Source organism: Aotus nancymaae, unplaced genomic scaffold, assembly GCF_030222135.1.
Source record: "Aotus nancymaae isolate 86718 unplaced genomic scaffold, 86718_ANA_hifiasm-v0.15.2.pri h1tg000049l, whole genome shotgun sequence".
Taxonomy (NCBI): domain Eukaryota; kingdom Metazoa; phylum Chordata; class Mammalia; order Primates; family Aotidae; genus Aotus; species Aotus nancymaae.
Window position 1 is genome coordinate 11,244,265 of NW_026988463.1, and position 21,659 is coordinate 11,265,923.

At 45.7% G+C, this 21,659-nt stretch overlaps 1 protein-coding gene and 1 non-coding gene across 7 annotated transcripts in view; one reads left to right on the forward strand and one right to left on the reverse strand.

Moving 5' to 3' along the window:
• MARF1 (meiosis regulator and mRNA stability factor 1) overlaps nt 1-17,079 on the forward strand; it is a 47,817-nt gene extending 30,738 nt beyond the window's left edge. For all 6 annotated transcript variants that reach the window (XM_012477439.2, XM_012477440.2, XM_021665660.2 and 3 more), the window contains 11 exons: nt 132-352; nt 1,186-1,328; nt 1,499-1,632; nt 2,882-3,084; nt 4,073-4,300; nt 7,143-7,373; nt 9,202-9,414; nt 10,677-10,737; nt 10,825-10,950; nt 12,348-12,518; nt 14,536-17,079. In XM_012477439.2, the coding sequence (XP_012332862.1) occupies nt 132-352; nt 1,186-1,328; nt 1,499-1,632; nt 2,882-3,084; nt 4,073-4,300; nt 7,143-7,373; nt 9,202-9,414; nt 10,677-10,737; nt 10,825-10,950; nt 12,348-12,518; nt 14,536-14,777 (1,973 nt within the window). In that variant the 3' untranslated portion in view covers nt 14,778-17,079. The remainder of the gene's footprint in view (nt 1-131; nt 353-1,185; nt 1,329-1,498; nt 1,633-2,881; nt 3,085-4,072; nt 4,301-7,142; nt 7,374-9,201; nt 9,415-10,676; nt 10,738-10,824; nt 10,951-12,347; nt 12,519-14,535) is intronic.
• On the reverse strand, nt 14,317-14,420 carry LOC135269198 (U6 spliceosomal RNA). Its single transcript, XR_010337490.1, has one exon. It is a non-coding gene; the product is annotated as a U6 spliceosomal RNA (small nuclear RNA).
• Nucleotides 17,080-21,659: the final 4,580 nt, after the last annotated feature.

Here is a 21,659-nt window from a genome sequence, read left to right on the forward strand (position 1 = left end):
AGTTATTGGACTATGAGACCTGAATATAGAAACTGAGACATAAAGCAGCTACTCTATTTGATTTTGTCTGCTTCCCCATGGTTGAATTCGAATCTGTGCTTTTCGTCTTATGCATGTTCTTTTTCCTCTAGACCCTTGGCTTCTGCGTTCGAAGAGTCCTGTAGGGAACCCCCAGCTGATCCAGTTCAGCAGAGAAGTGATTGACTTGCTGAAAAGCCAGCCATCTTGTGTCATACCCATCAGTCATTTCATCCCATCCTATCACCATCATTTTGCAAAACAGTGCCGAGTGTCAGACTACGGATACTCCAAGCTGATTGAGTTATTAGAAGCAGTGCCTCATGTGTTGCAGGTAAGGCAGGAATATTCCTCCATGGCTTTGTCTGTCTCCATCAAAAAAACAGGATAGGTAGTAACCTAATTCTAAGAAGTCAGTTTTGGGCAGAACATCCTCTAAAAGCTTTCTTCAGAGGGAAGGAATAACACTCAAAGGTAGCTTCTCAGTTTTTCAGAAAGCTACTAGTTTTCAGTTTTAGAGGAACTCCTTGGAGGACTGAGGAGTATTTTTCCCTCTAAGCTCTATAGACATTCTTCATCCCAGAACAGCTTTCTCCAGAATTGTTCATGATTATAAGAGCTGCCATGAATACCTGGTGCCTATGTGAGAGTCAAGGGCTTAACCTTTCTTCTAAATGTAACTAGTTGGAGATTAGTGCAATGTGTAACTAGCTGGGCTAGAGTATAGCACCCAATCCTGTGAAGATTTTGCCATTTAACTCACAGTGTTACAATAGCTTCCCACTCACTAAAAACGGCTTGAAAAACTTGAACTGTCTTTTAGAGATGAATTGGTTGTCTAGACCAATTTGTCTGGACAACCGATACACTTTTCATTTCTGTACTCACTACTTTTCAAAAGATTATACTTTTCATTTCTATAGTCAGCGACTACTTGGGAGAGGGTGCACTAGACCAAAAAAAATGAAGAGTTTCAGGAGGTTGGACGTTCGTTTCTTTTGACCAGCTACATTTTGTTGATTCACATGTGTTTGAAATTGCACACATTCTACATAAGGGGAATCATTCTCTGAGGCCAGTAACAGAAAAGAGGGTGAGCCAGCAGCAAGGAAGCTACTGTCTGCTGAGGTCTTACGTGTATAAATAATCAAACCATTTGCTTTGCAGATTCTTGGAATGGGCTCCAAACGTCTGTTGACCCTTACCCACAGGGCCCAGGTGAAGCGCTTTACTCAGGATTTACTAAAACTTCTCAAATCCCAGGCCAGCAAACAGGTCATTGTGAGAGAATTCTCACAGGCTTATCACTGGTGAGTTGATGAACAGAAATGAATGCAAAGATTTTAGGACACTTCATCTTCTCCCAAATTCTAAATATTTATCTAATGTTTCTATTAAGCATTCTTTTGGAAAACTTGTAGTTCTTTTACTGATGGATGATATTACTCATTCTTTATCCACTTCCATTGTTAAAACCTAGGTGTTTCTCAAAGGACTGGGATGTCACTGAGTACGGTGTTTGTGAGTTGACTGACATCGTATCAGAGATTCCAGACACAACCATCTGCTTATCCCAACAAGATAATGAAATGGTGATTTGTATTCCCAAAAGAGGTATGTGACTTACATTTGCTGGAAGGATATTGTCTGCCTCCTGTTATTTTAAAATAGCATGGCAGAGAAGATGTGTTTTTTTCCTCCCTCTCTTGGTTCCTGAAGATTCCACAGAAAGCACAATGTGAAAACTGCTGCTCTTTGGATTCTGAGTTCTTCAAAGTAGGTGAAGCTGTTCTCAAGAAAAAAAGTAGGCTGGCTTTTTAGAATTCACTCTAACTGGAAAAACGGGCATGATCAGCACTTCCCTCAGATTCCTTCTGCAGCCTGTCTTGTGGCTGGGTGAGCCATAATCCTCCAATTGAGAATCTGTTACCATGGCTGTTGCTTCTCTCTTCTTTTTAATTCTGAGCTACTTTATTTACTGTGTGCACTTGGGAAAGGAAGACAGTTCACATGAATGTTTTGTTTTGTCTTTCAAATTTTAATAGTTACAGTTGAAATCAGAACTGCACAGGTCCCCTTACAGATAGAAAGTGCAGTATTCGAGGGATGTGAGGCCCCCGGATACCGAGGGCCAATTTTTCATGTCTGCAGGTTTGGCAGGGTGGACCACAGGACTTGAGTAGGTGAGGATTTTGGTGTCCAAGCGGGGTCCTGGAACTAATCCCTTGAGAACACCAAGGGATGACTGTATGGCTGTTTCCTCTTTCTATTTATCTGGTTCTTAAACCGTACAGAACATTGATATCCATGAAATCATAGAATTCCAGGGCTAAAGTTAGTAATGCTAGGATTTTTCCAATTCTCACCTAAAAATTAATAGAAACAATCTCAGCTTAAGCTTTTCCTCTTTATTTTGGTTCAGCTTTTGAAGCCTGATATTCTTTTCTGCTATCGAGTTTTAATGAAGATCAGATGAATAAATAACAAAAAAAGTGGGGCTATTCAGAAGTGTGATTTCATAGGAATAATTTCTCGAGTACTTGTTTAAGTACAGGGACCTTGGTGTGTGTCATGTTAATACATATGGGGCAGGGGCTAGAAATGGTTTCTAGCTTGTAAGATTAATATATTACATGCATTTCATCATTTACTGTAATAGTATCATGACTTGCTGGTATTCTGCCCTGGAACGTGTTTAAGAACAACTTGCAAAGATGGAAGAGTATAGGTGTTTGTTTTTTAGGTCATGTGTGTTTGGAAGGCAAGAATGATACCACTTGTAAATTCTAAGTAGGATTTACTATAGTGTGGGTGTTGAACACAAATGGGTAGTAAAAAATTGTGATTTTATGTTTTTTTAAAGAACGCACTCAGGATGAAATAGAAAGGACAAAACAATTCTCCAAGGATGTCGTTGATTTGCTGCGTCACCAGCCCCATTTCCGGATGCCCTTTAATAAATTTATTCCCTCTTACCATCACCATTTTGGCCGGCAGTGCAAACTTGCATACTATGGGTTTACCAAACTACTTGAACTTTTTGAAGCCATACCTGATACTTTACAGGTGAGTGAAGAAATTCTTTTATAAAGTATTTTTCTGAACAACATATAGGAAATTTTTTTTCACGTTCAAGACCTATTTTCCTAGGAAGTAGGGCGTTTTGAGAAAGGATAAAAATCTAAGCTGTTCGCATCAGAGAAGCAATATTACAGACTCATTCGTATTTTTAGATAAATATGGCATTTTCCATCAGTAAAGAATTATAGAATTATTCAAACTTGTTTTAGAGTAATTATTCAAAAAAGGATTAAGTAGGCTGATTTCTTTTTTTTGAGACAGAGTTTCACTCATTGCCCAGGCTGGAGTGCAGTGGCTTGATCTTGGCTCACTGTAACCTTCACCTCTTGGGTTCAAGCAATTCTCTTGCCTCATCCTCCCCAGTAGCGGGGACTACAGGCGCACCAACATGCTCAGCTACTTTTTGTATTTTTAGTAGAGATGGGGTTTCACCATGTTGTCCAGGCCGGTTTAAGACTCCTGACCTCAACTTATCTACACACCTTGGCCTCCCAAAGTGCTGGGAATACGGGCTTGAGCCACCATGCCTGGTCAATTTCTTACACTGAATATTCGCTTATTAGTTTTATACTTTTCAAATCCTTCATGTTGAAGATAGGGCTGAGTACATGAGGTAACATCAGTGCTAAGCTCTTAAGCTGTTGCTAAGTTAAACCACATTTCTGTTGATTTTATTAATATTATTTTTTTACTATTGAAGTGCTTTTTAAAAACTGTTTTATTCTGGCAAAATACACATAACATAGAATTTACCATCATAACTACATATCTACAGTCCAGTAGTGATCAGACGTTCACATTGTTGTGTAAGCAATCTTCCAATCTTTTTCATCATACAGAACTGAAACTTTACACCCATTCAATAACACTGACTTGTTTTTTTGTTTACTAGTCGCATACATTTTTGTGCTATTTAATTCTATAAACAGCTGTATTTTGATCATTCTTCCCCTCCCGCCATGTGTTTTTGAAGGTATTGGAATGTGGAGAAGAAAAGATCCTTACTCTGACAGAGGTGGAGCGGTTCAAAGCTCTAGCTGCCCAGTTTGTTAAGCTCCTTCGGTCCCAAAAAGATAACTGCCTTATGATGACAGATCTCCTTACAGAATATTCTAAAACTTTTGGTTATACATTTCGTCTCCAAGACTATGATGTCGGTTCCATTTCAGCTTTAACTCAGAAACTCTGCCATGTCGTGAAGGTAAACGTGTTTTTTTTTCCTCATGGGATAAAACTCATAGTGGTTGAATTCTCAATAGGACGTTTGCTTGTGCTGTAGTGTTTCTGTATTTACACTTTGAACTACTTACTGTTGCCTTACAACTTGTTTTGTGTAATTAGTACTTATTAGGTGTAGGAGAAGCCTTGGTTTGGGAGTTTAGATTTTTGGTCTTCCTCTTGTGTGTTTCTGAATGGCTTTACCAAAGCAACACCTTTGTGAACTGATGAGGTCATACTTCACCCCAGGGTTCAACCATCAGGTGACCTGGGGTGAAGGTCACCTCAGCACTGCCTGCCTGAGCTCAACTCCTTCCAGTGAGAGCTTTGCCTCTGACGTTCTTGGGAGCCCATAATCACACATTGTGTCTTCTCCCTCCGTACATTCTCACCCACTTCAGAGTAGGCTTAGGAGCAAGCGTGGGTGCAGAGTGGCCTTTGTCATTGGCAGAGGTATAGTAGAGAGGGCAGTCGTCCTGTTTTCTGCCCTGGACTGCACTGGCCCTCCCTGAGCAGCTGCCAGTTTTCAGGCCCCTCCCCCACAGGATCAGGAAAAGTCACTGCCAGGAGGAAGGAATGGAAAGGGAAGCATGAAGGATGGCACCCTCAGTTGCAGGCCCATTACTAGCTGCATTTATTTCTGTGTCATTTAATTCCTTAAACAGCTAGAATGGCTTCATTCCTTTCCTCCCCACTGTGGTGGGATTTTTTTTTTTTTTTTTTTTTTTTTTGAGACGGAGTCTTGATCTGTCACCCAGTATCGAGTACAGTGGTGCAATCTTGACTCACTGCAACCTCTGCCTCCCAGGTTCAAGCAGTTCTCCTGCCTCAGCCTCCCAGGTAGCTGGGATTACAGGGACCCACTGTAGACTTTGTGAGAGCAGCAGTTGGGGTGTGGCTTTGCAGGTGCGGGCTCAGGGAAAGCAGGTGGTTGGATTCAAAGTAGGAGTTTACCAATGGGTGCCAGGAAAAGGCATGGGATGAGGGAATTTAAATATTGACAAGAATGTCAGTGCCAAGATGACAAAAGAGGAGAGTGAAGCGGGGGAGGGGGCTGGCAAATTGGGAACAGACAGGAGGCAGCCATGCTGGTGAGGTTTGAGGAGGGGGAGGAGTTGAGCAGGTAGAGTCTCCTTCTGCTCTCTCACCCCAACAGCAGCTCCAGACTGGCTTTTACACGTGGGATGCTCAGGAGGTTTGAATGATTTATGTTGGATGGGGTAATGACAGGTTCACACTGTGACCCTGGAGACAGGTGTCTGCAGTGAAATTGAACAGAAGAGGATGTCGTGGGAGATGACAGAGGCAAGGCACTGAAAGACTGTGGTGTGGGACAGGTCCCTGGTTGTTCAGTTGCCCAGGATGATGAAAGGGGTGGGTTCAGGTAGATAGGAAGACCCCATGCCGTGACCTAGGGCTTTGCTGGGTGAGTGTAGCGGTCGGGCAGCTGGGGCGTGAGCAGCAAGGATGGGGAGAGCTGAGATAGGCTCCCTGGTGCCTCCCTGGCCACCCACTGGGTCTCCTGGGAGCTTCTCCAACCCTGCCTCTGAGATTCCTGTAGAATTAGTCCCAGCGCACTCTGAGCATTGGTGTTTTTAAAAGCTCCCTAGGTAATTCTAATGCATAGTAGCTGGGATTGAGAATCAAGGGATGGATCCAAATTGCACCAGAGGAGCAGGCTCTGGTTTGGTTTCTTTCCTAAGTGGCTGTGGTAGTGGTGATCTGGGTAGCGAAGATGACTGGGATCCCCTGGACTGATATCAACTGGTTGATTAAACCTGCTTCTGAGGAGGAAATATATACAGTCCCATACCCATGGTAAGTGGGGTGGGAGCCTGCCAGCCTCCCTCCTGCCTTGGCTCTGGCAGGACCAGATAAAGAAGCCCTGGTCTTGGAATGACTCCTCAGGTGCCACCCACCTCTCTCTGCCTCTCAGAATCCAAGGTCCAAAGAGTGCCAACTTAGCCCTGCCGAGACCTTTGGCCCTGGCAGGAAAACCAAATAAAGGGGGCAGATGAGCTGTCAGGATAAGCACTGTTTATGAGAGCAGTGTTGGAGCCAGACGTGTGCCAAAGCTCTGTTTTTGTACCAGGAAAGGCTGAGTCCATAGACTCAGCCCCGCCACCCAAGGCCTGCTGGTCTCAGTCACCAGATGCATATTTCTTCATGTGGGTGTTTGGTTCCCAAATGACAATCTCTGTCTGTTTTGCAAGGTTTCCCTCTCAATGCATTTAACCACCTAAACCTTTTATCTCCTTGAGGATCTGAAATAATTGAGGAGTGGACAGGTACTACTCAGATGAAAATACCAGCTTTGTGCAGTTTGCCTTGTAGGCAAGGGTAGGCCCTCTCTCACCTCCCCAGTCCAGCCCTCGGGATGCATGTGGGCTAAGTTGGGTCTGCACAGAAGCCATGTGAGTGTTGCCTCCCCATCCCCCACCTCACCTTCAAGCACAGCAGCCCACACTTCACAAGCTTGGGCCCCTGGCCGTAGGCTGGCCAGTCTTTCTCCTCCTTACAGTGGAGGGGGTGGAAAGAATGAATGAAGAAATAACGAGAACGATGCAATTTCCTCCCCCATTATTACCTTGATGAGAGCTTTTAGTTGTGAATCAGCAGGGGGAGGACAGTTTCTGCTTCATTGTTGGTCTGTTGTCCCAAAGAAGCTAAAAAAAAAATCCACTTGCTTTATTTCAGTGTAAGAGAAAAAATTAAAGATTTTTTCATCTGTTGGTCTCATTAACCAAAATGAAATGAGCTGAGTTGGGTATAACCTACGTTGTCTCTCCTGAGTTCTGAAAAGTGTGAATTCTTGTTTTCCCCAGGTAACTGATATAGAATCTGGCAAACAGATTCAGCTGATCAACCGAAAGTCTCTGCGATCTCTCACTGCCCAGTTGCTGGTACTATTGATGTCTTGGGAAGGAACCACCCATCTTTCTGTTGAGGAGCTCAAGAGACATTATGAAAGTACCCACAACACTCCCCTTAACCCCTGTGAATACGGATTCATGTCCTTGACCGAACTGCTGAAGAGCCTGCCGTACTTGGTTGAGGTGCGCATATTAATGGTTCTTTAGAATTGTTATTGAAGACTATGGCTTGGGTACTTGTAGATTACCTGCTGGTATAGCTTAGAGTGTGTAGAGCTGGAAAAGATTTCACAGATGAACACATTGAGACCTCAAGCAGTGAAGCAGCGCTGCCTAAATGAGTGGCAGAAACCAGAATGAAGCCTGGTCTCCGGATCCTGACACTGGCGTGTGTTTGTCCTCTTGCAGGATGGATTTTGCTACTGTTTGTCTTTCTGAATTAGCTGGTTTATTTGGTGGCTTGAAGTGAGAGATCAATGAGGAGACGGTGGAAAGGAAGGTTGGCCAGCCCACCCCCCAGGCAGCCTTTCAAGAATGGCACTTCAGGATTGGCAGAATCTTAAGAGAATACTGCATGCAATTCTTGGGCAATAGATACAAAAACATAGAGTAAATAAATGAAATTCTCGAAAAAAATAAGTTACCACAATTCACTCAAAAAGCTAAAAATTAGACCAGTTACCATAAAAGAGACTATAAAAGATCACTGAAATTTACCACTGAAAAAATGCATCAGGACCAAGTGGGATAACAATGGAATTTTAACCAACCCTAAAAGACTAGATAAATCCACCTTTTAAAAAATCATTCTGGGGCTGGGTGCACCTCTATAATTCCAGCTACTAAGAAGACTGAGGCTAGAGAATCCCTGGAGCCCAGGAGTTTGAGACCAGCCTGGGCAACACAGCAAGAACCCATCTCTAAGAAACAAAATACTATTCAGGGCTGCCAAAAAAGAAAACAGTAAACCTTACCACTTACTTTTATGAAGCCAAAATAAACTTTAATAGCAAAAACATAAGGTAGTCCCTTACAAGAAAATGATCCTAAATAAGATATTAGCAAATAAGCCCCAACAATTTAAAAGAATAATATACCATTATCATCTAACTATGGGACAGATCATTAAATAATGGAAGGATATAAATCCAACATTTGCTAAACCCTGTTACTGTCTATCCTAAGAACACCAGTTCTGGACTGTGTTAATGGATGTTCCAGGACAAAGGACTTTCCCTGGGCAGCTAAGATTGGGAATATCCCTACTCCTGGTGATTCCAGAGCATGTCGAAGACTCTGAAAGGGTTTGTGGTAAAGAAATCTTCCTTACCCTGTATACACAAGGGTTTTGTGTTTGTTTCTCGTTGCTTTTGATGTGTTTTTAAAGAATGCTATCGTCATCCTCCATCACAGTGTTTCTTGGAAACTGATTTGAGAGATGCGGTTTAATGGCCTCAGTGTCCACTGTGTGTACAGTGATTTGCCACCATGGTTTGCCTACTCACACACTTTCTTCAGACCTCTGCAGCCTTAGACTTGCAACTAGAACTGAAGTTTGCTGGAGGCTATAGCCTTCTCATGGAGGAAATCCTTGAATAAATCCCTCATCCTCCTCTTCCCCCCCTTCCTTTTTTCCTCTCTCCTTCCGTCCTTCCTTCCCTCCTTCCTTCCTCCTTCCTCCCTCCTTCCTCTTCCTCCTCCTTTCTTTTTCATCTTTGTTGTCATCTTCATCTAATCCATCTTCATCTGATTTGTCTTCATCTTCATCGTCTTCATCTTGTCTTCATCTTTATCTTCTTTGCCTTTGCCATCATCTTCATCATCATCTTCGTTTTGTCTTTGTTGTCTTCGTCTTCGTCTTTTTCGTCATCATCTTCTTCATCTTTGTCATCTTTGTTGTCTTCTTCCTTGTCTTCGACTCTGGGCCTTTACCCTCAGCAGGAGGCCCTAACTTTCCAGGGGGCAGGGCCAGTCACTGACATTTCTAATGCTACCTTTTCTTTTTAACCAGGTTTTCACTAATGATAAGACAGAAGAATGTGTGAAGCTCACAAGTCTGTATTTGTTTGCAAAGAACGTGCGGTCTTTACTTCATACTTACCACTACCAGCAGATTTTCCTTCATGAGTTTTCCATGGCCTACACCAAGTATGTTGGAGAAACTCTGCAGCCCAAGACCTATGGCCACAGCAGCGTGGAGGAGCTCTTGGGAGCAATCCCACAGGTGGGCGTTTTTCTCAGCTTCTGGGAGAACATCTTCCGAAGACCCACAGCTAACTTTCCTGATCAGAAAAATAAAATGCTGCCAGAATGACAAAGTGGCAGGCATTTTGAACCGATCTTTTAAAAACATATCTTTGGCCTAAAGTAAATGATTTTAGCGTTTCTCCTTGACCTCTAAACCTTCATTAAATCCCTGCCTGCCTGGTGAGTAAGTCTCAGGCTGTAACCCCAGAAAGGTGTTGGGTAATGAGTGAGTCAGGACCACCAAGCAGGCAGCTAGTCAAAGTGGTCAGCTCAGTGACGGCCAGGAGCCCCATGCTTAGTGGATGCGCTGAGGAGGGCTGTGTCAGGGCCCACTTCCCTTGTGTGGGGAACCTGCAAGGATGTGCCTGAGAGAATCATGTGACAAGGAGGGGAGAGAGCATTCTGGGCAGAGGGGATGGCGTGAGCAGATACAGGACAGTGACAAGTGGCATGAAGTGTTGAGAGCCTAACAGGGAGCTGCGAGCTCTGTTAGGGAGGGCGTGATGGAGAGAGCTAGAGCCCAGGTTTGCATTTGAAAAGCACCCCAGTGGCTGCTGTCCATGGTAGAGCCTAGAGAACCAAGCATGGAAGAGGGAACTGGGCTAGGATCCTGGCCACCGCAGAAGTCTGGGTCAGTGTTAGATGGAGGGATTGAGCCAGAGTGAAAACAGTATAAGAAAGGAAGTAGGAAGGCCCTAGGTGACGTTCGCCTGGGAGCTGAGATCAGTGACCTGGCAACGGCGTGCACATGTCGGGGGCCTGAGGCCTAGCTCCACCACCACACCTCTGCTTGGCTGAGATTGAGAGCGGCACCATCAGGGAGAGGACTTGAAGATTCTGATAATGAACTTAGTTTAAGGGTCTGAGAGATTGCTGTTAATTCTTTTAGGTGGTCTTCAGTTTCTGCAAAAAATACGGCAAGAGCTCTCATGTGAGAACTCTTAATTTATATGCCAAAGCTTGTGTTTGGAAGACAGTCTTTTTAAGAATTATAAAGAATATTTCTGAAGCTGTGTCTCAGGATTTTTGAACTACTCTGCTTTTTATAGGGGCGTGTTTCTGTCAGCTTCTTCTGTTGCTTTAAAAGCTAAGGGGAGAGTAGAGAAACATGCTTCTTGGCAGTAACTTGGTTCCTAAATTCTAGCCTCAGGCAGGCACCGTAGGTCACACTCTTCCTGAATGTTAGGGCTTCTGTCCCTCCTTTTCCACTGCTTAACCAGTAGTATGTCTTGTGTGCAGGTGGTCTGGATAAAAGGACATGGTCATAAGAGAATTGTAGTGTTAAAAAATGACATGAAAAGTAAGTAAGCACCCATCCCCTCCCCGCTTAAAAAATCACGGTTCTCTCACTGACATTTCTCTCTGACCGGTGCTGTTTATCTTCTAGGTCGTTTGAATTCACTCAGTCTCTCCCCTGCCAGTCATGAAAACCAGCCCTCAGAGGGCTCGCGCATCCTGGAGGTGCCCGAACCACACACGGCCTCGGAACACAAGCTTGGTGCCGGCGGCATTGGTAAGAGAGGAAGAGCAGAGACAGCAGAGCTTGTGAAATTCTAGGAGAAATGGCTTGGGGTTGGGGAGAGCAAGAGAGAGGACTCCAGAAAGTCACCTCATTCGCTGAAGTTAAATAGCCATACATTTTTTTAAAGCAGTTTCAGTATTAAGTTAGTAACAGAGGAAAAATTGACCTATGTTTGTTAGCACTGCATGGTCGACTGGCTAAAGCGCCTGAAGGATGTTGGCACCCCCATAATGATCATCTTACCTCAGTTCAGGTGTTGAAGAAAAAAATTATTCTGACACTTGTTATAATGGAAATTCATGACTCTTGGAACACGGGAGAGAGAGTCAACTCCCAGTACATAGCCTAGGAGCAGAGTGAGGGCTCAGCGGATGGAAAATTACTAAGAAGATTCCTGCTACAGGCAGGCAGGCTGGCCAAGGATCTAAACATCAGTGTTTGGGGATAAGGAATTGGGTCAGATGTGAAGGGTGGTGAGATCTCAAGGATGAGGGGATTCTCACTCAACTGACTGGAGCTAAGACTGGGCCTGGCAAGTTGAGAGCAGACATGGAAGGCCAAGGCCCAGCCTGGTTCAGAAGAGGGCTCAGGGAGCCTGACTCAGCCTGGGCAACACGTCTTTGTTGCAGGGTAGCCCCGGGCAGGACTCGATAGACTAATAGATTAATATTACCCAAAATTACACCAAGTCGCATAGGTTTCAGGTCGATCCACCTCTGTAGGAGAGGCCAACTCTCATGCATGTTAAAGCAGTTCTAACTTTTCTGAAGGACTTTTGAATTCATTGTGATAGGTGAGAATTTTGTCTTCATATGGCGAGGTGAGAATAGATAGCGCGTTACTGTGCCCTGTGCCTTTAGGATAACTGAGTTACACAGCGTTTGACATTTTATGAGGTACCCCACTGGGAATCATCTGCCTAAGTTGGCCCACAGCCTTCAGCAGCGCTTGCCTGTGCTCTCCAGCGGAGGCACAGAAATCTCAGGCGGTTCTGTATTATAGCTTACTCAGAGTTGGCAGCTAGGAAGCCGGGGAACTGGGGCCCAGGGCTTCGGATTCTGAGCTTTCGCATGCTGATAGCCATGCACACCCCATCTTGGGTTGTCCCCCTTCTCTGGAAGCTGATTGCAGGACCCTTTTCCCTGCTTGGGCCTTTTGAGGGGCCACTATTCCTAAGAACACAGGTCTTCAGGAGAACTGGCTTATTAAGGCATTCCATTATCAGGATTTCTGGGGGTTTTTTTGTTTTTCATTTTTTAAATACCTTAAGTATTTCTTGACTCTCAGTCTTTAAGGCTTAGAAGGAAAACCTCTGGTGTGAATCCAGCGAGTGTGGTTGGGGTGGGCGTGGAGGTCCTGTAGCGTCACGGCCCACCTTCTTTGCCCAGGGCCCAGTCACACAGAGCAGGAGCTTCTCCGCCTGACTGATGACTCCCCCGTTGACCTCCTGTGTGCGCCCGTCCCCTCGTGCCTGCCATCCCCTCAGCTGAGACCAGACCCCGTCGTCCTCCAGTCTGCTGATCTCATTCAGTTTGAGGAGCACCCTCAAGAGCCTTCTGGTAGGTGACTTGTTGTGGGGGTTTTCTTTGGGGTTTAAAATCACGATGTGATGCTGATACAGTAAATGCTTGATGGAGGTGGGAGGAGACCACCCCTTTTCAGGTGGAAAACACCTGTGCTGAGTATTCAACCTTCTTTCCCTACCTGAGTTTCTGCAGAATTGGATTCACAACCCAAGGTTGCCTGGCAAGCGTCAGGCAAGGGCCAGTCGGCAGCTCTTGGGGGCTGGTGGTGCAGGGCTGTGGACGGGCCCACAGGGGAGGGTGAGGGTCCTCCTGGGCCTCTGCTCTCCCAGACTTTGTGAAGGTTTGGCCACTCTGAGGCACACCTGCCACCAGATATACAAGTCACCTGTGGTGGGGACCCAGAGGGCCTAAGGGCTTTATAAAGGGGTGAATGGAGGGAGCCATCTGTGACTGGAGCCCCTTAGCTCTGCCCAGTGATCTGAGAGCAGATAGGAAGCCGAGCACACTGAGTCCCAGCCTAGTGCAAGCATTGGCGCCAACTCTGTGCTCAGGGCTGACAGACACCATCACATTCAGCTCTCACCAGGGCTCTGTATGGTGCGACCGCTTTGTTCCACAGGCTGTGTGACTAAGGCACAGCTGGTGCCATCACTAGAGAGGCAGTGGCCCGGGGCTGCTGGGCTAGCAAGGGCAGAGCTGGGACTGGAACGCAGGCCCTCTTGTCCTGCGGTGTCGCCTGGCTCTGGAGAGGACAGCCCACCTGCCCCATACAGGTCCTTCCCTGCTTTCATCCGTTGGAACCCAGCTCCTCCCCACTGCTGATGCTGCTTTCTGGGTCACCAGGAACAACCCTCGGACTCCTGATTTGGTTTTTATCGTCTGAGTTGTCCTCGGCAGTGTGCAGCCCTGTTGCCCAGGGAAAGAACTGAGGCTGTTGACCTGGAAAATAGGAGTTGGGAGTGTAACTGGCGGCAGATAGAAGCAGCCTGTGCAAGCAGGCGTAGATGCACACCATGTGGCTTTGCAGTGCCTCACTAGGGTTGGTGGCAGATAGATATTAGCTCTTTCTTGGGGTTGTGGCCTTTGTGCCTTTAGTCTGGGTGAGTTCAACTGCATGCACCTGATGAGAGGAAACTAATTGAAATAGTGTGGGTAGTTGTGTCAGCCGCTCTTCCCGTGAGGGTCAGCCTGGGCGGGTGCTGGCTCTGCTGTTCCCTCTGCCAGTCTCACTTTCCATGGGCCTTTGGGAGCAGGAGCCCGTGCCATGCGCAGTGGGGTCTAAGGCATAATGATACATCTGTTTCAAGCAGCGTGGCCCTGTGTGTGCAGCAGGTGAATTACGTGTGGCTCAGCCACAGAAAGGGCAGTGTAGAAGCACTGCAGGAGAGCCGGCTGCACTCCATTTTCTGTGTTCTGAGGGTAATTTTGACTCTTATCCCTGGTAATAGACCCATGGGAGCGTAGGTCCTCTATAAATGCAATAGGCCAGGAGCTCCCTGACACTGAGATGCTCTGACCCTACCCCCCAACCCCCAGCTACCCCCCCCCACCTCCTGAGGAAGTCTTTAAGTCTTGGATAGTTTATGGGTCCTTAATATCTGGCAGAGAGAATCAATGGGCAGAGAATCCAAAATGGGAAAAAAAATTTTTTAACTTTGCTCATTAATTTATAGCTCAAAATAGAGATCTTTGCAACTTTGTAATCCATCGGGAGAGGTGGGATGCAGTTTATAGGTATTTGATTTCTGTACCACTTACGCTGGCCACACAACTCATATGTAAGCTGTGGCATAGATATAGCATTTAGAGGGTTTTTTAATTTTTATTTTTTTTTAATATGGAACGCTTCACAAATTTGCATGTCATCCTTGCACAGGGGCCATGCTCATCTCTGTATGGTTCCAATTTTAGTACATGTGCTGCTGAAGCAAGCACGAGGGTTATTTTTTTTAATATCTTTTGAGAAAATATGAGCAAGAAACAGAAAACCCACACTCCACATTTCTTAGAGATCCTGGAGCTCAGTCTGTTTGCTTTTCTGTGTTTACAGAAATTATGATGTTAAACCAAGAAGGAAAAATTGAGATTCCCATACCAGTAAAGAGCAGTACTCTGACCTCTGACCCCAGCTCGTCTTGCATCTCAGCAGCTGTCCCCATGGCTCCCTGCCCCTCCGAAACCCCAGCGTCACTGCTCAGCAAGGACCCTGCGGAAAGCCCGGCCAAAAAGCAACCCAAAAATAGAGTAAAATTGGCAGCCAACTTTTCCTTAGCACCTATAACCAAGCTTTAACTCCCATTTTGAATATAGAATTAGGATGGGAAAACACTGTCTGATTCTGCACACAAAAGTGGGTTTCAAAAATACATCCCTTTCCGTTGTCCTGAAAACCCCCTGGAAACCATTTCCTCCTTCTTAGATGTATTCCATAACATTTTTTTCTTTTACCTTGAACACAGCTTTGAGCTGAAATCTTTCCTTTCCTTCTTTTTTTTCTTTCTTTTTTCAATTATTTGAAGAACTTGTGGCATTTGTTAAAGAATCCTTAATATATTTTACCAAATTTTTTGTAACTATATGAAATATGATGGTGTTCTGAAAGAAGCAAGCACTAAGAACTCAACTAGCAGGAAGCGGTTTTGCTTCCGCTGAGCCACGTCGGTGGTGTCATCCTACATGTAGCATATATAGTCTCTCGGCCTTGCTTACTGATGTTTCCGACAGTATTAACGCAGTGCGTGGCGTGTCCCGCAAGCCTGCGTGTTCACACGCTGAAGAAGAAGGGTAGGCGAGGGGTTGAGGGTGTGTTTTCAGGTCGGAATGTGAAGGTTCCTGGCTTCCATGTGACTTGTAAGTGTGCCTTGTTTTTTATTTAAACTATGTCTGTAGTTGACAAATGCGGCTTCATCACAAATTTTTTTAAACGTTTCTACTTTGGGGTTCCATTTAGGAGCTTTCTAGAAAGTTGAGGATGTTTTAAGCTTCCCTTCGGTGTTCCAGTTTGATACAAGGTAGGTTAAGGAAAAGGAGATGGTCTTGATGTCATGGATCGAGACCATGTAGTCAGCATTCGGATTACAACACACATTCTTGTGTGTCGAGAGGCAGCATTGGGAAGAATCTGATTTTCTAAAATATGCACATGAAGTGCATAAATTACAAATCAGAGCTGAGTGGGGAGGTGCTTCAGCAGCAGCAGCAGCAACAGGATCAATACGATTTCCACTGGGAAGAGACAGGAATTCTACCTACACATGGGAAGGCCAAGGTTGATCCACTTAACCATGTTATTGTAATTTTAAAGCTGGTTTCGGTAGCTGGGAAGCTTTGTATGTGTGTTTGTCAGCTCAGCATCTTTTAATCGTGTCTGATTTTACTCTCGTTACTTCTCGCTGTTGGAAGCATGTCTGGGTGTTTTGTGGCATCTGATGTGGAACAGCCTTCCTCTCCAGGTGCCTGAGCTGTCCGCCAACGGGTGGCCTCTTAGCCCCCTAGAGAAACCTGACATTTACAATGGATTGTATCTGTCAGGCAAAAAAAAGGCGGATGCCTTCATAGAGCAGAAAGAACCTGTTGGCATAAGGTCTACTAGTTAGATGGTTTGTTTTGGGGAAATGTTTCTATTTTGTAACTTCTAGAAAGCCAGAAAATGGACTCTGATTTCATAGCCAGCATTTTGATAAAATGCCACAAAATAAGGGCTACAGAGAGATTTTTACAAGTCAGTTTTTTTGTTCCCCAAATCTTTTAAATGAAGCCAGTGATTCCCAGTTCTTAACACATGGGCCCAGTCAAGACACAGCAACATGGAAAACCCTCTAAGTATTATGGCACTCTCCAAATCCTTCTGAAGGCATTTCCTCTACAGACATAGTGTTACAGGAAGTGAAATGCACATGTGCAGTTTTTTTAAAGGAGCTTTTAAACAATGTAATAAAGTTGGTGTTGAGAACATCGGTTGCCTTATTCTAAGATTTCATAAGGCTGAGTTTGCACGCTTGGACTTCAGTTTTGCTAGCATGTAAAGAGTGGTGGACTTTAAAACCGTAAGAGGTATCATTACAAGTCACCTGGAACAGACTCAAAGAACAGGTTCTTTGAGCAACAGACAAAAGAAGAAACAAGTTCTGTGCCGTCCCGTGAGTGTGTTTTAGTACTACTCACTGGAGATGCTGCTTAGTCTGGGACATGTGTGTGACTCTAACAATTGCTGTCTGAAAATGAGAGAGAAGACGTCAGAAGCACGTTGTATTCATAATGTACTCCACAATGGCCAGTCCAATTGCTATCTATTTTTTTATCCAGAGGCTTAATTAAATGATGTGGTAAAATGATGTTTGAGCATTAAGACAATGTAATTCTTTATTTCTGGGTGGAAAAATGTACCAGATTAGATTTATCTGTTTAAAAAAAATGACAAAAGTTATCACCAAAACCCCCTTTCCCATCTTGCACTGTTTGTTTTGGATTGGGTTTGGGGGAAAGAGATGTTTTTCTTAATTGTCTACTTTGTTTGAACACTTTTGTTGTGGTTCAAGTGCTGTTTTGTGTGTTGGGACCAAACAGTTGTCAATAAACTTTACAAGCAAGCATCCATTTTGAGTTTTCCAAGTGAGTGGTTTTGTCTGTCTGTTTGTTTATTGGGAGGGATTATAAACCAATCCAATTCTGCCATCATTCATTTTGGGTCTCCCCAACTTTGCACCCCTTCTGAGAATAGAACTGTGAGTTGGAGAGCAAATCAGTCTACATTTTAGAGGCCTTTTAAACTCAGCACACAACTAAGCAGGTGACTGGATGGTCGGCCCTTCGTGGTCAGGATCCTCCCAAGTTTCTCAGTCTTTGTTCCAGATTATAATTACATGTGGGAAAATACAGTAACCACAAAAACCTTCCAGTTAGAAAACTCCATTAATTCCTAGGCTGTCTCTTCTTGTGAAAGAAATCCACCATGCCCGCTGTCTTGTTTTTAGTCATTGCTAGGGAGACCCCTTCTCTATTTTAAAAATAATAGCCCAGGCACAGATCACGCCTGTAATCCCAGCACTTTGGGAGGCAAAGGTGGGCAGATGACAAGGTCAAGAGATCGAGACCAGCCTGGCCAACATGGAAAAACTCCGTCTCTACTAAAAATAGAAAATTAGCCAGGCGTGGTGGTGCACAACTGTAATCCCAGCTACTTGGGAGGCTGAGGCAGGAGAATCACTTGAATCTGGGAGGTGGAGGTTGCAGTGAGCTGAGATCATGCCACTGTACTCCAACCTGGGTGACAGAGCGAAACTCTGTCTCAAAAAAACAAAAATTAAAAAATAGTAATAATTAGGCCAGGTGAGGTGGCTCACGCCTGTAATCACAGCACTTTGGGAGGCCGAGGTAGGAGAATTGCTTGAGGTCAGGAGTTCAAGACCAGCTTGAGCAACATAGGGAGACCTCCATCTCTATAAATAATTTTTAAAAATTAAAAGGTGAAAAAATATTTAAAAAAAATTTTTTAATTGACAGGGCTACTTTAGAGATGTGGCCAGATTCTAGAGAAATTTATGAGGTAGATGCTAAAGACTTGGCAATTGAATAGACAGAGGAGACACAGACGAGTCAAGGGCAAATCAGAGGATGACCTTGGACAACCCGGTGGTTCCCTTTCCTGAGATGGAAAACAGCAGAGAAGCTGAGTGCAGTTTAGGTCAGTGGTCTGCCAGCTTTTCTTAAAGATTCCAAGACTTAGTCTGGGCTAAAATTAAAAATTAAATAAATAAAGACTGTAAAGCCGGTTGCCTCACCAGGAGCTCGGACACACACACCCCCCACCTCTTTTCCGAAAGCTCGGACAAGCTCGGACAAGCTCGGACATGTTCAGACATGCTCGGACATACTCCCTTCTCCCCTTCTCGCACAGCCTGGCCTTAACAAAGGCTTGGAACCCTACCCAATAGTAGTCCTGCTTTGCCCACACCCTGCTCTCCCACAACCAATCGAGCTCCTTCACTCCCTATAAAAACCCATGCCTGAGAGGAGTCCGTGCCACTTCTCTGGCCCCTCCTGTCGGACCGCAGAACCTCACCCGGGAGCCTGAATAAACCCTTCGCATTGGATCTTCTTGTGCTGGCCTCAGTTTCTTCGTTTTAAACTCGGCGAGAATAAACCTTACAAAGACTATGGCCAATGTGGAAGCAGAAAGGTCGGAAAGGTACAAAGAAAGACGGAGGCCATGAGGAAAGATGAGATAGAGGAATTTTTTTTTTTTTGGATGCAGATTCTCACTCTGTCGCCCAGCTAGAGTGCAGTGGCTCACTGCAACCTCTGCCTCCTGGGTTCAAGCGATTCTGCTGCCTCAGTCTCCCGAGTAGCTGGGATTACAGGTACGTGCCACCACACCCGACTGATTTTTTGTAATTTTAGTAGAGACGGGGTTTCATCGTTTTAGCCAGGATGGTCTCGCTCTCCTAACCTCATGATCTGCAGGCCTCGGCCTCCCAAAGTGCTGGGATTACAGGAATGAGCCACAGCGCCCAGTCTGGTTTTGTTTTATTTAATTTTTAATTTCTCAGACAGGGTATCAGTCCTGTCGCCCAGGCTGGAGTGCAGTGGTGCATCTCGGCTCACTGTAGCCTTGACCTCCGAAGCTCGGGTGATCCTCCCACCTTAGCCTCCTGAATAGCTGGTACTACATGTGTATGCCCCCATACCTGGCTTATTTTTTTTGTAATTTTAGTAGAGACACAATTTTGCCAGGTTGCCGAGGCTCGTCTTGAACTTCTGGACCCAAGCGATTCTCCCACTTCAGCCTCTTGAGTAGCTGGGACTACATATGTGCGCCACCACGGTCAGCTGATTTTTTGTATTTTTAGTAGAAGTGGGGTTTCACTATGTTGCCCAGGCTAGTTTGTTTTTAATTTTTTTTAATTTTTATTTTTTGAGACAGAGTCTCACTCTGTCATCCAGGCTGGAGTGCAGTGGTGTGATCTTGGCTCACTGCAACTTCCTCCTCCCGCGCTCAATCTATTCTCCTGCCTCAGCCTCCAGAGTAGCTGGGATTACAGACGTGTGCCACCATGCCTGGATAATTTTTGTATTTTTAGTAGAGAAGGGTTTCCACCATGGTGGTCAGGCTGGTCTCAAACTCCTGACCATGAGTGATCCGCCTGCCTCAGCCTCCAAAAGTGCTGGGATTACAGGTGTGACCCACCACCCTCAGCCTGGTTTGTTTGTTTTTAAATGAGAGAGATGTGTTTAAATCCCTCTGAAGGGAAGAGAAAGAACAATTGGGGCTACAGTGGTGGGGTGGGAGGGGAATGAATGATGACTCTGTCACTAATAATCCCAGGGACCGTGGGCAATGGATTTACTGCTGCTTCCTCCTCTGTAAAGTGGAAGTAATAACAGGATCTGACTCGTTGGGCTGATGTGAGGAGGGAACCAGCCAGTGCGTGTACATTACCCAGGGCACAGTGATAAGCTACAAGAAATGTTATTCCAGTTACCCATCTTCCCCATGGTCTAAAAGGAGCAAGTCTAGGTGTGCAGGACCCCACCGTCTGCAAGGTTTCCCAGCTTGGAAGGTAGCCCTGGTGATCTGGAAGCATCTGAAATTGTTGTTATTATTTTTGACACAGAGTCTCGCTCTGTCACCAAGGCTGGAGTGCAGTGGCATGATCTCGGCTCACTGCAACCTCTGCCTCCTGGGTTCAAGCGATTCTCCTGCCTCAGCCTCCTGAGTAGCTGGGATTACAAGTGTGCGCCACCACGCCTGGCTAATTCTTGTGTTTTTAGTAGAGACGGGGTTTCACCATGTTGGCCAGGCTGGTCTTGAGCTCCTAACCTCAAGTGATCCCCCCACCTCAACCTCCAAAGTGCTGGGATTGCAGGCATGAGCCACAGCACCTCGCCTTGACCCACACTTTTTTATAGGGAAGAGAAGACGGTGGGCCCTTTGCAGTCTGAGTTTTCACTGCACATGAGAGCGGGAAGGGTCTGTGGTAGGTGGAATTGGGTCCTCCCCAAATGCATGTCTCTCTGGAGCCTCAGAATGTGACCTTGGTTGGGAAGAGAGTTTTTGCAGAGGTAATTAAGATAAGGGTCCGGATGCGCTCAGACTCTATTCTGGTGGCCCTCAGTCCAATGACTGCTGTCTTTATAAGATGAGAGGGTGCACAGAGACACATATACAGCAGAGAAGGCCATGTGGAGTTAGAGGTGAAGACTGGAGGGGTGCAGCCAGGGAATTGCCAAGGTGCCAGGAGCCACCAGGAGCTGTAAGAGATAAAAAAAAGGTTCTTCCGGCCGGGCGCAGTGGCTCACGCCTGTTATCCCAGCACTTTGGGAGGCTGAGGCAGGCGGATCACAGGGTCAAGAGCTCGAGACCATCCTGGCCAACACGATGAAACCGCATCTTTATTAAAAATACAAAAAATTAGCCAGATGTGGTGGTGTCTGCGTGTAGTCCTAGCTACTCTGGAGGCAAAGGCAGGAGAATCACTTGAACCTGGGAGGCAGACGTTGCAGTGAGCCAAGATTGTGCCACTGCCCAGCAGCCTGGGCAACAGAGAGAGACTTTGTCTCAAAAAACAAAAAAAGATTCTTCCCCACAGAGGGAATGGCCCGCAGACACCTTGATTTCAGGCTTTTGCCCTTCAGGTCTGTGAAAGGAGACACTTCCATTGTTTTTAGTAGAAGGCCATTTGCTATGGCGTCCCCAGGACACAAATGCAGTCTGGCTTCATGCTTGGTCTAGGCTGGTGAAGGAGGACACAGGGTCCTGTGAGGCCAGCGTGTTGGCACTGAGTGGCCCGAGGGGCCCTTTTCGGCATCAGAATGGTGGGAAGTAGTGTGTAGACCAAAGCCTCCAACACGCAGAGTGGGAGGACTGGGGTCGAGCAGCCTGCTGAGAGGGCCTGTCCAACGAAAGACCTTTTGATTTATAATTTTTTTTTTCCCCGAGACGAAGTCTTGCTGTGTTGCCCAGCTGGAGTGCAGTGGCATGATCTCGGCTCACTGTAACCTCTGCCTCCTGGGTTCAAGCGTTTCCACTGCCCCAGCCTCTTGAGTAGCTTGGATTACAGGAGCACACCACCACATCCAGCTAATTTTTGTGTTTTTTTGGTAGAGACAAGGTTTCCCTGTGTTGACCAGGCTGGTCTCCAACTCCTGACCTCAAGTAATCTGCCTGCCTCAGCC